The 16140-nt window shown below is 42.8% G+C and overlaps 1 protein-coding gene across 1 annotated transcript in view; it reads right to left on the reverse strand.

The window, feature by feature from the left end:
- Positions 1-1001: 1001 nt before the first annotated feature.
- Positions 1002-16140, reverse strand: part of LOC106551189 (protein mono-ADP-ribosyltransferase PARP12) — a 34589-nt gene continuing 19450 nt past the window's right edge. The window contains exons 7-14 of the mRNA XM_087722239.1: positions 14602-14770; positions 14016-14057; positions 10513-10633; positions 9166-9259; positions 8380-8533; positions 6327-6457; positions 5824-5975; positions 1002-3045 (exon numbers count right to left, since the gene is read on the reverse strand). Of these exons, the coding sequence (XP_087578365.1) occupies positions 2765-3045; positions 5824-5975; positions 6327-6457; positions 8380-8533; positions 9166-9259; positions 10513-10633; positions 14016-14057; positions 14602-14770 (1144 nt within the window). The 3' untranslated portion in view covers positions 1002-2764. The remainder of the gene's footprint in view (positions 3046-5823; positions 5976-6326; positions 6458-8379; positions 8534-9165; positions 9260-10512; positions 10634-14015; positions 14058-14601; positions 14771-16140) is intronic.

A 16140-nucleotide genomic window follows, 5' to 3' on the forward strand; every position in this document is an offset into this window, starting at 1 on the left:
GGGAGATCCCCACTACTTCGTTGTGGCTAACTGAACAGTGGAGATGTCTTGATTTTTTTTTAGATTGACTAATGCATGGAATGGAATACTTTTATTTGGCCAAGTGAGATTAGACACACCTGTTCTGACCAAGGCTTCCCAAGAGCATGAAGCAAACTCTGATCCTGACAAAAACCCCTTTTATTAATTGACAGCGAATTCTGCTCATTCACATCCAGCAAAGTTTTTCAAGGGAGGATTTAGCCACAGACCTTATCTGGCTTGGGAGAGCTGCCAGGAGGATATCTGCAAAACTCGGTAAGAGTGATGGTCTCGAAGAGTCATGAACCAATTAAGCGAACTACTTATCTCTTGCAAACTCCACTCCTTTTTTTTATTTCCTCTGGGAGGGGCCATTCACAGGCCTAGAGGAGATCAACCCTGACGGCTTCTTAGAAGGCCAGATCCTGAAGAGAAAACTCAAATACTTTGGCCACCTAATGAGAAGGAAGGACTAGAGAAAAGCCTAATGCTGGGAAAGATTGTCTGCAAAAGAAGAACAGGACAACAGAGAATGAGGTGGCTGGATGGAGTCACCGAAGCAGTCGGCGTGAGCTTAAATGGACTCCAGAGAATGGTAGAGGATAGCAAGGTCTGGAGGAACGTTGTCCACGGGATCCCAATGGGTTGGACACGACTTCACAACTAACAACGTTAGGTATCTATTTCATGTCATGGAACATTATAGAACCCACAAATTTGAAGGACTCTACTGCCGATACTGTGTTGTTGAACATGGTAAGAGGTGGTAAAATAGAAGGGCTTCTCTTAAAATCCACGGGTCTCTAGTTTTAAGCCTATTCATCTTCAGTTACAGCAGCATCTCCGGGCCAGTTATTCAATTTCCTGTCTATATGCAACCTCATCACCACCTCGAAACGACCCTTGTACCATCTGCAAATCGCCCAAATGTACACCATTTACAGATGAGGAGCATTAAAAAAAAAAAAAAGACGACCCACTTTGTGCTAAAATTAACGTTTTATTCATGAAGCATTTTAGCAGGGAAGTAAAGACAATAATAAAAGTACAAAAATTGCTACAAAGGTTTGAAGCGTAGGACAACAGGGACTGGCATTTCTGTGGCCAAACAAAGTGGTTATAAATTATGTGACCATGCCGACTTACGACAGCAATCTCGGTTCTCCCTGTTGCAGTCGTTAAGCGACTACCCACGTCAAATCAAGGCACATTATGTTTCGTCCCACCCAGCCCTGAGCCTTGGTAAGGGGCTGATTTCCAGCTCCCCCACTCCACCCATCTCTCTTCCATCTTGTCCCTTTTGGGTGGCCTGCCTCGCGGGGTGGGGTGGGGGGAGCTCTATACGGCACCATTTGGGGACTGCTGGCAACCCTCCCCCCCCCCGGAAGCCACAGCCATCTCATCCCAGTCACCTTAGACCTTACACTCCGAAACCCTGCCACCTGCACTCCGCCATTTTCTTACTCCCAGTGCTAAGAGGTGCGCCCAGCTGCCAGGCGTGGGAAAGAAAGAAAAAAAACACAAAAGCAGTGCCTAGTTTGATATGCTGCGATTGAGACTGCTTTCGGCTTTTATTTTTCTTTCCTCCGCCAAAATCCAAGCCCAGTAGTCAGACCCAGCTCTCCTCATCAGCAGTAGGTGCAAAAGGTCAACTAGGGCAGTGGAATGGACAGCAGAAGGGCATATAAATGGCAAGTGGTGGTGGCATCTAAAGTGCCCCTTTACTCGTAATCGTGAGAGGGCTGCCAACTTCCCAAATTCTGATCGTGTGGTACTGCAACAGCTGTTAGCTTCCGATCACACTCTTAAGTCTCTCCGCGTAGGACCATTATGAGTGTGGAACAGCCAGATGTCAAGGATGATCGTTACAAAGATTTTCTTTGTAAGGCACAACTGGATGTTTCTTGATAGCTAGGGTTGAATGCCCACCTCCAGTTCTGGCACTTCTATTACCACAGTGACGCTTTTTAAGCCAAACATCAGCATTGCTTTTCCCCCCAAGATTTGTGTTGTATAATTAATATGCAAATATGCAAAACAAGGAAAGGTCATACTAGTCTCATCTAAAAGGACAAAGTGAGGAAGGCGTGCAAAGTTTAGCAAAAGCTGAAACCATGAAATTGGAATTTGCCAGAAAGCGTCAAAATCATGGAGAGAGCAAAAAAGAGGATGCTGATGACATGCACAGAAACATGATTGTGTTGGTTGCAATTGAAAACGAAGAACTTTTAATCATGGATCCAGAATCGCAGGTATATTTTCAAACCACTGGATCTTATTTGTTGATGCGACCTTAAGACTTGTACGCGGATCGAACAGGAGTTTCTTTGGATAATCACTCACTGTTATGTCTTCAGTAATAACTGTTTGCATCCGTCGAGGAGGACAAAAGTCCAACCTTATTGGTGGATTAAACACCCATCCATAATAAACGTTATATATTAAAGGCTGAAGGAGAATAAAAACTTAGCTTACTAAGAAATGAAGTTAGTAAAAATGGATTTAAACCCCCCCTTCCCCATTTTTAATTTTTTTAAAAAACAGTTTTCTGTATTCCTCCTTAAAACATCTTTGTGATCAAAAATAAGAGCCGGTTTTCTATCCATCAACCATAGCGATTCAGCCCTTTCCTGCTCCTCTGAAGGTATGTATTGCTTCTATAAAATTGGATTGATTTAAAAAGAAAGGCCCTAGGCATTCAAACTGCTAAGCTAAGCAGATTATGGCAACGCAAAGGCATCTTTTAGGATAAAATACATTTCTTTTCCTCCCTGTAATAGATAAGATACGCAGGGTAAACCTGATGCTTCTCGAAAATGACGAAGATGGATGGGTTGCTTGGGTTATCCACACAGCTGTCGTAAGGGTTGAGCATATTGCTCAATTTCGCCGGCGGGCGAGTGTAGGTGGGATGCCCCATAATGAACTCGCCCACTAGAACTTGAGCTAAAAACATCGTCTTCTCGCTCTCGTTCGGCTGACAGTAGTTGTCTGAATAGCTGGCATCTCTGGCAAAATAGCTTCCTGGAAAGCAGGGAGGGAAAAAAAAACATTCAAATTGCTTCACACGGAACAATTCCTTGACTCTAACCTAGGGATGTCAAACTCATGGCCCGTGGGCCAGATCTGGCCCATGGGGGTGCTTAGATTTGGCCCCGTGGGCCCTCCCTGGATACAGTGAAGGACCGGCCTGTGATGCTTCTGCCAGGGAAAACGGAGCTTGGGAGGGACACACGCAGGCCTCCTGGGCTCTGTTTCCAGCCACCACGGCCTCCTGGCTGTTTTCACTGGCAGAAGGCTGCAGGAGGCCATCGTGGCCATAAACGGAACTTCAGTGAGGTGGCCATGCCCACCCCCAGGTCAAACACAACCTTGATGCAGCCCTCAATGAAATAGCAGTAGCAATAGCAGTAGACTTATATACCGCTTCATAGGCCTTTCAGGCCTCTCTAAGCGGTTTACAGAGAGTCAGCATATTGCCCCCAACAATCTGGGTCCTCATTTTACCCACCTCGGAAGGATGGAAGGCTGAGTCAACCCTGAGTCGGTGAGATTTGAACCGCTGAACTGCTGATCTAGCAGTAGCCTGCAGTGCTGCATTTAACCACTGCGCCACCTTGGCTCTTAGTTTGACATCCCTTCCCTAACCAAACTAGCCCCATGGTCTACCTGCACGCACACACACACACACACACACACACACACACACACACACACACACACAGAGAGAGTACATGGCTGGGCTCTGCTTCTAGCCCATGTGCTACCCCTATCCATCGCTTCCACTGCGTTGCTAGGATGTTGTGGAGCTTCTGATTTAGAAAGAAGGCCCTGTTGAGTGAATTCCACGCTTCAGCTGAAAACTCAAGAACGGATATCGCGTTAAGTTGTGGGTTTCAAGATTTATTTTCATTCATTCCTTCATTCGCGTCCTGCCTTTATATATTCTAAGAAATAACTCAGCAAACACACCTAACATTCCTTCCTCTTCCTTATTTTCTCCACAAGTAGTACTCTGTGAAGTGGATTGGGTTTGTTACCTTCCCACCAAAGGTGGTCCCTATTTTTTCTACTTGCATTTTTACATGCTTTCGAAGTGCTAGGTTGGCAGAAGCTGGGACAAGTAACGGGAGCTCACTCCATTACGCGGTGCTAGGGTTTCGAACCGCCAACATTCCGACCTTTCTGATCGACAAGCTCAGCGTCTCAGCCCCTGAACTTATAACTTGTGTCAATTGTGCTGCAGTGGGCTGAGAAGTCATGCGCTCTTGGGTAAAGTTGGTTGGCATCCGTTTTGTTGGGATAAAGTTGTGTAGACAGTCTGCTTCCTTTTTCTGATACTCTGGGTCACTGCAGTATTTGTGCTTCTCTGAATAATGTTCTCTCCCAGTTTCTCTTAATGCAGTTGGGTTGATACTTTGATAACAGAGCACTTGATTGGCGTGTGTTATTATTATTATTATTTTTGACAGACTTGCGGTTTTAATTTGCTATAATTCCCTCTGGGGATAAAGAAAACCAGGAAGGACAGTGTGTTGTTGTTTTCTTCTTCTCTTGTCCCTCCTCTTCATTCCCAGACGAATAAAATTCACAAGGGAAGAAGACAACAGCGACACAATCCTCTTCCCCAATATCCTCATCAACCAAACGAACAACGAGGCCTTTCTTAGATGGAAAATATCTCAGTCACAAATCATAGCCCAGGCAAAAGTAAGGTAAAGGTTCCCCTCGCACATATGTGCTAGTCGTTCCTGACTCTAGGGAGCAGTACTCATCTTTGTTTCAAAGCCGAAGAGCCGGTGCTGTATGAAGACATCTCCGTGGTCATGTGGATGGCAGGACTAAATGCTGAAGGCGCACGGAACTCTGTTACCTTCCCACCAAAGGGTGTCCCTATTTTTCTACTTGCATTTTTATATGCTTTCGAACTGCTAGGTTGGCAGAAGCTGGGACAAGTAACGGGAGCTCACTCCGTTACGTGGCGCTGGGGATTCGAACCACCGACCTTTCTGATCGACAGGCTCAGCATCTTAGCCACTGAGCCACCACATCCCTTCAGGCCATAGTAGTGTGGGGGAAAAGTCTTAAGTGGTTCCTAATGACTTTAGGGACATCTCCACATAGTTTCCTCGGCAGCTTTTGTCCATTTTTTATCCTTTCACTTTCCAATCCAGACCGCCGCCCTAACATTTCTCACCGCCTCTTGGTCCAAGTACCAACCAGATCTTCCTAAGCTTCAGAGAGCCCATCAAAGCCAGCGAAATACTGCCCTCTAATGGGTCGAAAGGAAGAGCAGCTCAGCATTATCTGTCTTCCCTGGGAACAAAGTTCCTTTGTCCAAACACCTTAAAAGTTGCAGTTGCAATGGATGGCTGTGGAAGTTGGGCCATAAAAAAGGCTGAGCGCCAAAGAATGGAGGCCTTTGAACTTTGGTGCTGGAGAAGACTCCTGCGAGTCCCTTGGACTGCAAGGAGATCCAACCCGTCAGTCCTAGTGGAGATCAACCCTGACTGCTCTTTAGGAGGCCAGATCCTGAAGATGAAACTCAAGAGCTTTGGCCACCTAATGAGAAGGAAGGACTCCCTGGAGAAGAGCCGAATGCTGGGAAAGGTTGAGGGCAAAAGAAGAAGGGGACGACAGAAAATGAGATGGTTGGATGGAGTCACCAAAACAGTAGGCATGACCTTAAATGGACTCCAGAGGATGGTAGAGCACAGGAAGGCCTGGAGGAATGTTGTCCATGGGGTTGCGATGGGTTAGACATGACTTCGCAACTAACACCACCACCTTAAAAGTACTTACCTTTCCCATAAACGGTCCCATTTGTGCCACAGAGTCTCCAGTCAAAGTTGTCTGCACAGATGGCTTTCAAGCAAGAAGGGACTGTCCCATGGAACAGGTACCTCTCGTCAATGTTCTGTCCCCCTTTCTTCTTCTTCATCTGCTCCTTTTGCCTAGAACAAAGGAAAGATTTATCTTGTTCTACCAATGTTGAGCCCGAGGACAACTATGTTCCTCCATAGGGGATGGACAGCCCCTTGGCTCAGCACCACAGAGAAAAGGGGGCCTTTAAGTGGGCAAGCTTTCTAGGACTCAGAATGTTGTGGCCTGCCTGTTTTCATGAAAAATGGACCGTTTTGGGGAGGTCTGCAGAGCGCAAAAACTTTTTTTAAAATTTGCCTCTTCAAAATCTTGGTGCGTCTTATACTCCAAAAATACAGTAATAAAGTGAGTGCCTTAAGAGGTCACGATGCTTGGTTTCTTGTAACATTGACAGCAATGATGTAATAAAACAAAATACACACCACTGGTAGACTTGCCAAAGAGATGGGTTCTGAATTCGATGTATTTTGCTAATTCTATGGTTTTTCATCGTCTGCTGAAAGGGACCCTCAATTCTCAAGAACTCCTGAGAATCTCTGTGGAGTTCGATGGCCTAAAAGCAAAGATATTACAAAGTGTTGAAGACATTCCTTGCCTCCAGAAAGAAAGGGAACGATTTATTCAATTTAAATTCCCAAATTGGAATACTTGCAATACTATAAATTTGGGTTCAAATCAGAGTTGGAAAGACTACAGAGCACTGACCCCAACAATGAACAAGGGCATTATATCCTATTTTCTCCTCACCCTAACTTCCACCAATCAGAATAGAATAGAACAGAATAGAATGTAGAGTAGAATAGAATAGAATGTGGAGTAAAATAGAGTAGAATAGAATAGAGAGTAGAATAGAACAGAATAGAATAGAATGTAGAGTAGAATAGAATAGAACAGAACAGAAAAGAATAGAATGTAGAGTAGAGTAGAATAGAATGTGGAGTAAAGTAGAGTAGAATAGAAGAGAGAGTAGAGTAGAATAGAATGTAGAGTAGATTAGAATAGAATGTAGAGTAGAATAGAATGTAGAGTAGAATAGAATGTAGAGTAGAATAGAATAGAATGTAGAGTAGAATAGAATAGAATGTAGAGTAGAATAGAATGTAGAGTGGAGTAGAATAGAATGTAGAGTAGAATAGAATGTAGAATAGAATGTAGAGTAGAATAGAATAGAATGTAGAGTAGAATAGAATAGAATGTAGAGTAGAATAGAATAGAACAGAACAGAAAAGAATAGAATGTAGAGTAGAGTAGAATAGAATGTGGAGTAAAGTAGAGTAGAATAGAAGAGAGAGTAGAGTAGAATAGAATGTAGAGTAGATTAGAATAGAATGTAGAGTAGAATAGAATGTAGAGTAGAATAGAATGTAGAGTAGAATAGAATAGAATGTAGAGTAGAATAGAATAGAATGTAGAGTAGAATAGAATGTAGAGTGGAGTAGAATAGAATGTAGAGTAGAATAGAATGTAGAATAGAATGTAGAGTAGAATAGAATAGAATGTAGAGTAGAATAGAATAGAATGTAGAGTAGAATAGAATAGAATGTAGAGTAGAATAGAATGTAGAGTAGAATAGAATGAGTAGAATAGAATAGAACAGAACAGAATAGAATGTAGAGTAGAATAGAATGTAGAGTAGAGTAGAATAGAATGTAGAGTAGAGTAGAGTAGAATAGAATGTAGAGTAGAATAGAATAGAATGTAGAGTAGAATAGAATAGAATGTAGAGTAGAATAGAACAGAACAGAATAGAATGTAGAGTAGAATAGAATATAGAGTAGAATAGAATAGAATGTAGAGTAGAATAGAATAGAATGAGTAGAATAGAATAGAACAGAACAGAAAAGAATAGAATGTAGAGTAGAATAGAATGTAGAGTAGAATAGAATAGAATGAGTAGAATAGAATAGAACAGAAAAGAATAGAATGTAGAGTAGAATAGAATGTAGAATAGAATAGAATGTAGAATAGAATAGAATGTAGAGTAGAGTAGAATAGAATATAATTCTTTATTGGCCAAGTGTGATTGGACACACAAGGAATTTGTCTTTGGTGCCTATGCTCTCAGTGTACATAAATAAAAATAAAATAGAATACATTCATCAAGAATCATAAGCTACAACATTTAGTAATAGTCATAGGCTATTAATAAGGAATCAAATTATACTAGGAAACAAATAAAACAATATAAATTGTAAAGATACAAACAACATAGTTACAGTCATATTTACAATTCAAACTTCCATTTTCTAACGTACTTCTGGATATTTTAATGCAAGCCTGCAGACGACGTACACTTTTCAGACACCTATGTACTATTTTTCAACCCTTCACCTAGAATACTAGATCTTATTCAGGTGGGAAAAAAATTTCTGCAGCACTGCATTATACTGCAATATAAAGTTTCTATAAAATAGGGAACAGGGCGGTAAGAAATATATGTGAAAAAGATGCAAATATCACCAAGAGATCAATTACCGCGTATCCAATAGAAGGTAGGGCTGTATTATCCCAGTATGGAGGGTAAGTTGGAATTGTTACGGGAGACACTATGGGTGTAGGAGTTGCTGCTGCTGCTGCTGCTGCTGCTGCTACTGCTGCTGTTGTTATTGTTGTTGCTGCTGCTGTGTGTCTGAGTATAAGCAAAAAAAAAGGTGTGAGGGATGGTTACTCTGCTCCATCTAGTTCCAACTACAAGAACCACTTTGGGGAAAAAGCAAAAGAAACAATAAAAAAACAATGATTTCCCCAAAATTGGGAGGGGGGGAGAGTCGTAGCAGGATTCTACCTGTCCTCAAGGTAAAGGTTCCCCTCGCGCATATGTCCTAGTCGTTCCTGACTCTAGGGGGTGGTGCTCATCTGCGTTTCAAAGCCGAAGAGCCAGCGCTATCCGGAGACGTCTCCGTGGTCATGTAGCCGGCATGACTCAATGCCGAAGGCGCACGGAACGCTGTTATCTTCCCACCAAAGGGGGTCCCTATTTTTCTTCTTGCATTTTTTACGTGCTTTCGAACTGCTAGGTTGGCAGGAGCTGGGAGAAGTAACGGGAGCTCAATCCTTTAAGCGGCGCTAGGGATTCAAACCACCAAACGGCTGACCCTTCTGATCGACAAGCTCAGCATCTTAGCCACTGAGCCACCGTGTCCCTCTACCTGTCCCCAAAAACAGCTCCTTTTCAAGAAGTTAGAAAAAGAAGGAACAAGGCAACCTGAAGCATGGGGTCTTAATTACCTTCTTAATTACACCCCAACACCCCTACTTTACCCTTTCTTTGTCCTGACATCTTCAGAGGAAACAAATTTGGGACGTCTTCGGACCTCCCGTTGGGTAGAATAATTCTCATTGGTCTGGGTCATATCTTGAGAAAGAGGATAGAATGTTTTTAGTTTAAGATAAAAAAAATCCCAAAGTCACTGACTATGCCTAGAGAAAAGATGCAGGGGGAAAAAAGGGGAGTGATGCTTTTATCCCCATATCAGATTTGAACTACCGTATTCTTCGGACTATAAGTGGCGGAAATGTCTGTGCATTTTATAGAGCAAATACGGACCCATTGTTGGCCTCCCAAAGCCTCCGTGCATCCCGTTTTCCATCACCCCAGCATCTAGAAGCACTCTGCAGGCCAAAAATGGGCCTGTTTTTGGCCTCCGCGGGTCCTGTTTTTGCCCTCCCTGGCATTGGTGAGGCTGACAAAGGGACCTGTGGATGCCAAAAACGGGCCCATTTTTGGCCTACAGAGTGTTTTTGGATGCCGTAGAGGGCAAAAACAGGACACACAGAAGCAAAAAAACCTATTTTTTTCTTGTTTTCCTCCTCTAAACCAAGGTGCGTCTTATAGTCCAGTGGGTCTTATAGTCTGTCTCAAAAGCTGCAGTAGCACCTTGGGCCCTGCAAAAACTCTCCAATTCCAAAGTCCCATTTTTCACCTCTGGAAGTTTTTTCTTTTTGGAAGATAACCTAAATGTTACAGAGGATTAAGGCAGCGATGAAATCCTCCGAAGTCTGCTACTGAGCTCGCGCATTGAGTGCATGCGCGCCTAAGGCGTGTTAAAAAAGAACATTTTGAAGCCTTCCAGGTAAGTAGAACAGTGGGGGGGGGGGGAATCTGCAGGGCCAGGCAATTTAGGTTATCTAGAAAGCAGGAAATCCTACGATTCCAGCTAATATAAATCTCCTGTCACAGCTGATTGTCGGAAATATTGGTAGCATTTTTTTACTACTGGTTCGGGCGAACCGGTAGCATTTCACCCCTGGATTAAGGCTCTCATTTTATCTCTACAAACTGGAGTGGTTTTCGTCTTCATCTCCCTCTTCCCTATGCAAAAAAAGAAAAGGGGGGCAGTAATTCTGGCGCTTCCCACTTGACCAACAAAACCATCAGAAAACAGGAGTGCCCCGGGAATACGCAAATTATAGCTCCGAAGTAAAAAACCAATTGCTCGTCTTATTCAATGGGAATTTGAGAGCAGAGCCGCAACCATTTAAAAAAAATAATCCTCTGTGTATAGCCAACTTAGAAAAACAATTTCAATGGGGAAACAATGGGGAAATCAGACTTAGGGATACTTTGAACAGACGGTACCTTGACCTGTTGGAAGTGGGATTGCTTACATTTAAAGCTCAGGACATATTGCTGAGAGCCAGCTTCAAATTGGACATTTCCAGTTGGATCTGCTTGGTAAAGGTTCTCCAGATCTTCTGAAGTTACAGTGGCAGGCTGGATTTGATTGTTCTATGGAAATGAAATGTTATATACGTCATTTATTGTTAGAAAGTAAGGAACAGCTGTTCCTCCTCTTCCTCATCAGCCACCTCCAGACCTGGGGACCGTTGACTTTTCCTCTCAGGGCTGATGGACAGCCCAGGCTCCGCCTCCACCTCTCTCTCTCTCTCTCTGCCAGCTCCATTCCCTCTTTACTAGTGGTGGGTTCCGGATCCCAGTGCAACCGATACAGTGCAACGGGGCCGTCCGCCCACCACATACACGCGCGCAGCACGTGTGCATGCGTACTTGCCGCCCGCGATGCTCCAGCTGCTTGGCAGAGCATTGCGCAGGCGCCGTACACTCTGTGCACGTAAGCCCCGGTTTGCTCAAATACAGGTTAGAAGGGTGGGTGGGCCCTCCGGAGCACCATACCAGAATGGTACCTGGTGCTCCCAGCAGGCACCAGTAAGGCTGTACTGGGGCGTATTGGTCGTATTCCACTACTGCTCTTCACCCTCATATTTCCTTGATGCTGGCCCTGACTCCCACGCCACCTCCTCATCTGATTCGGCTGCTGGAGGGGCCAGGGATTGACAGGCCACAACAGTAACATTATCCTAGTTTGGGTAATGAAACATCTGCATAGGAGGACGAGCCAACATCACGACGATATGGACGTGCAGTCTCGATGCTACAAGACTGCAGCCAATACTTTTGCCGCTGGGTGGTCCAATTAGACCTAAACCATCCCGCAGAGACAATGAACAAGAAGAATACGTCTTGCTGATCTCAGGGACATCGCAAAGTCCCTGATCAATCCAAGAGAAGTTCTTCAAACCGGCGACAAAAAGTCCAGCCACCAGGCTGATGAAGTCGGGGTGGCTCCGCAACGGAAGGATACGGAAAGAGAAAGTGTTTTCAGCTGGTGAGGAATTTTTGCCGTTTTAAAAGAGACTGCCTATAAAAACTTAAAGTTAATTTAAACTTGAGAACAGAAGAAATAAGCGGTGGAATTAAGCTTTGAATGGTTTTGGACAGTGGGTTATCTTACTTTTTAAATATTATTTTCATGGATGGAATTTATGCAAGCCTTTTAAAATGAATGAAGTTTTCTTTTTTTATTATTATTTTTTGCAACCTATGGACTAAATTCTCCTTCATTACTGCATGTGTTTTTCCCTTTTTCTTCTCTATTTCATTCAAGAATTTGACTTTTTTTAAAACTTGGAATAAAAAAGCTACAAAAAGCTACAAAGAAAATTGTAACAACAGAGGGAAAGACGACACTGCTACTCGGAGGCTGGAGGATTGTGTATTGGAAACAAAACACTTTTACTTTCCTCAATGATTATTCTGGCTTGGCACTTCAAGGTTTCACTGTTTTGTCTATAGAGAGTGATAAAAAGAAAAGCATACAGATGTTCCTTTGACGTATATCTTTAACCAGAGAAAAGTGAAAATAAGATCTTATTGTGAATTTATGCTTAATCTTGTAAAAACCTTCCAAGCCAGAGCAGCAGTGTTTGTCATCTGGAGATAATGGCACAATCTCAACAGCAGAATGAAATTTTAAGTTTGCAAAAGATATTGTTAGAAATTCAGAAATCATCAAACACATTTGAGAGGACGGAGAAGAAGTTGGAAAATCTAGAGCATCTAACAGTAAAATATGATGAAGAAGTTGGAGATGTTTATCAAGTGGAAAAAGTGGAGGTTAGAGTCCAAAAAACCAAAGAGAAAAATGACCACAAAGAAATTAAATCCACTGATATCTATGGCGATTGGTTTGTGTCTGGAAATGGAAAGAGTGGAATACGGAAAGAGGAATTAAATGGAGGGGAACTCTACCCCAGATGGCAAGATAAAGAAGAAGAAGAAATAAAAGAATATGGATTTAAAGAGAAATTTTGTTAGCAACATCATTGAAAACACCACTGACAATTAAAGATAAGCTGATTAAGGAAAGAGAAGAAGGGCATCGAAATTACATGAGAGACTTAATAAGCAAAGAGGAGTCCATACAAATTTGATTAAGGAGATGATTAGAGGACTGATACCACAAATGGCAAAAGACATGAGATTGTTTTGCTACTGGAAAGATACAGGTTGATGGATGAAAGGGCATAATCCAAAACTAGTTAAACTTAGTGAAATTTAGTGACAATAGGTATAGTTAAATAAATAATTGATAATGATAATAATGTATACATGTGTATTGCTATGATAAGTAATAATTGGATATCAATATTACCTATGAAAGGAAGATTAGAATTTTTTTTGGTTATATATAAAAGAACTAAGTTAAATTTAGTTAACTTTTGTTTATTAGGGGAAAATTTTATGATAAAGGACACAGTCAAATAAAGAAGGGATAATGATAACAACTTATATATGTGCATGGGTACAACATAAGGAAAGTGGATGTAAAATGTAAACAGTGATTTAGAAAGGAGGATTAGAAATTTTTGTTACTAAATATTATGAACGTTTAGCTAGAATAGGCCATAAGGATTCAGTGTTATTGTAGGATATTAGAAATAGCAAATGAAATGCCAGTATGTGGTTATGTTTTAAATCTTGATATATTTTATGATGAAGGGCGTTTAAACAATTATAGTCAAATGAAAATGGATGGTAATATATATAAATATATCTGAGTTAAAATACTTCAGTTAATATGAATTATGGTTGATGACTGTGGAAGAGATGCATGAAAGTCTTATAACCAACTGATACACTTTCACCAATATGTAAAGGGGAATTCCTTGTGTTGTGTCTTTTGAAAATTAAAAACAACATATATATATATATACATATACATATACATATATCAGTGATGTGCGGTGAGGTTTATGGCTGGTGAGGCACTGACACAGGGGTTTCAATTTTTTTTAGACTTGTGGACTTCAACTCCCAGAATTCCACAGCCAGGCATGCTCAGTTCAAACTTAAACTGACAGCATTTGTTTTTCGCCTTTGCAAAAAAGTTTTACTTCATTCTTTTTCTTCTCCCTCCCCCTCCTTCCTCCCTCTCTCCCTCCCCCCTCTCTCAAACAAACACATGCACACAGAGAAGTTGGATCCCTCTCTCACTCACTCACTCTCAAACAAACACAAACACAGAAGTTGGATTGGATATATTTTCCAATGACTTGAAAGCAGCTCCTCTGCCATACCCCCCTCCCATTCCCCTGCTGCCTTCCGATCCGAGCCTTTGATTGCAGGTGGAGCCACGTTGCCTTTTCAAACTTGTAATCAGTGAAGCTGGGCTTATATACTTTTATCCAGCTGTGTGTGTGTGTGTATGTGTGTGTGTGTGTGTGTGTGTGTGTGTGTTTGACAAGGCAACGTGGCTCTGCATGCAATCAAACTTTTTGAATTTCTCCCCCTCCCTCCAACCCACACGTACCTTTTCCGGCTTTTTCAGAATGGATTTCAACGCCGGTATTGCCTGCCATTATAAAAAGAAAAAAAATGTAAAAGGAAAAAGGCATGAGCTGAGGCCAGGCTGAGCTAGTTGCTGCCAGAGCCTCTAAAAAAAATGCCCTCTGCAGGAGGCAGGAGAACGACGTGCCTCATGTACGTCGGGAATTTTTCGGCTTTTAACCCTTGCTTAGCTCTGCTCGAGTGATCATAAAGTCAGACTGGATGAGGCACCTCGTCCTCCTGCCGCCTCCTGTAGAGGGCACTTTTTTAGAGGCTTTTTTAAACAGTGAAGCACTAAGCAGTCATCCATGGTGATTCTGGCAGCAACTAGCTCAGCCTTTCTTTTCTTTTCATGATGACAGTGGTGAGGCTCTGCCTCCCCTGCCTGCATGTCCCTGATATATATATATATAAATATAAAAGAAACATCTGCATAAAAACAACCAAGCTCAGAGAGCCTTCCCTTATTGCTACAAATATTCTCCTTTATTGGTTGAGAATTCTCCTAGGGCTGGAAGCCGCTAACAGAGCACTTCTATGGACTAGAGGTGCCCCAGTCCTATACTGACCTGTTTCCCATATTCGAACCATTGGCCCTGATCACTCTTCCAGTACCACAACCACATGGTTGTCATGACAAACTTAGGCTCTTTGGTGACGGATGATGGAGTGGACAGGCGCCGAATTGGAGAAGTGGCAGAAGTCAGGGTCGTGAAATCTAGCCCTAGATCTGGAAATCTGTAGAGGAGAAAGAAAGTCCGGCTGAGCTTATCCACGCTGCTAAATCACTCTCGTTTTCTCTCCCTTTCCCTTGCCCTGGACAAGCCATAGTTGGCTGGTTTCACCCAGGAAGATAAACCTTCATCCATGTGTAGCAAACATCACTATTGGGTTTACACAGAATCGTGGCACGACAAAACCGCTCTCGTCAAAATAGCAGCGACAAAACCGTGTTGCTAAAGCCGCAACGTCATCACCGCGGCGACAGAAGGGCGCTTTAAAACAGCGCGGTGGCAGAAAGCCGATTTAAATTAAGGTAAGGGTTAGGATTAGGTTTAGGGGTTTGGTTTAGGGTTAGGTTTAGGGTTAGGTTAGGTTTGGGTTAGGTTAGGGTTAGGTTTAGGGTGCTGAGTGCTTCGGAAGGTTTCAGGTTCAGGTTTAGTTGAAGGCACGGATTTGCCCTCTGCGGTTATGTCGTCGCGCTAGGGTCGCATTTTTCCTTAGCGCTTCGGAAGGCGCGGATTTGCCCTCCGCGCTTATTTCGGCGCGCATAAGGGCTTCGCGGTATTGTGGGTGAACCACACAGAATAGGCAGGTCCACCAGTCATTTGTTGCTTCTCTGTGACCTCTGGGCTTGATTTTAGTGAATTCCAAGCTATAAGGGGAATCTTAATCTTCCATTTGTATATCCTTTCCCCGCAGTGCTTTGTGTTCAGACCTGTGGCCCCTTTTTCAACTTCAGATCTAAATCCTGAAAATCTGTGGAGGTTTTCCCCAGATCCAACCTAGTTCCTCTGAAAACCAGGAGCTGTAGATGCTCAGAGGACTGGCTGTTATCAGACACTAAAAAAGTTTTCGCTACTAGTCAAAAAGAAAATAGTATGGAGCTAAAAAAAACCAAAAAAGTAATTGATGCATTTGAAGATGGAGATTTTGGAAGGTTGGAGCATTAAAGCTTTGGGGGGGGGGATATGTGTGTATAAAAGAATCCCTTAATTCAATAATGGGCCGTTCAGGAAAAAAAAATCTGATGGAGGCAGACCCAGGCCCCTCTCCATAGATTAAATGCACTTAGTTTCCTTATTGCTTAATCATCCTCCTGGATCCTGGAGTAACATGATGAGATTTCTACTTGAATGACTAACTCTGCAAAAAGTAACATTCAAGGAAATACACCAGGAGTGAAATCCAGCAGGTTCTGGAGAACCGGTAGCGGAAATTTTGAGTAGTTCGGAGAACCGGCAAATGCCGCCTCTGGGTGGCGCCAGAGTGGGGTGGGAATGGAGATTTTGCAGTATCCTTCCCCTGCCATGCCCAGGAAGCCACGCCTATCAAGCCACACCATGCCCACCAAGCCACGCCTACAGAACCGGCAATAAAATAATTGA

This window comes from Thamnophis sirtalis, unplaced genomic scaffold (genome assembly GCF_051295495.1).
Source record: "Thamnophis sirtalis isolate CommonGarterSnake01/CBP01778 unplaced genomic scaffold, rThaSir2_p1.2 scaffold_9, whole genome shotgun sequence".
NCBI classification, from domain to species: domain Eukaryota; kingdom Metazoa; phylum Chordata; class Lepidosauria; order Squamata; family Natricidae; genus Thamnophis; species Thamnophis sirtalis.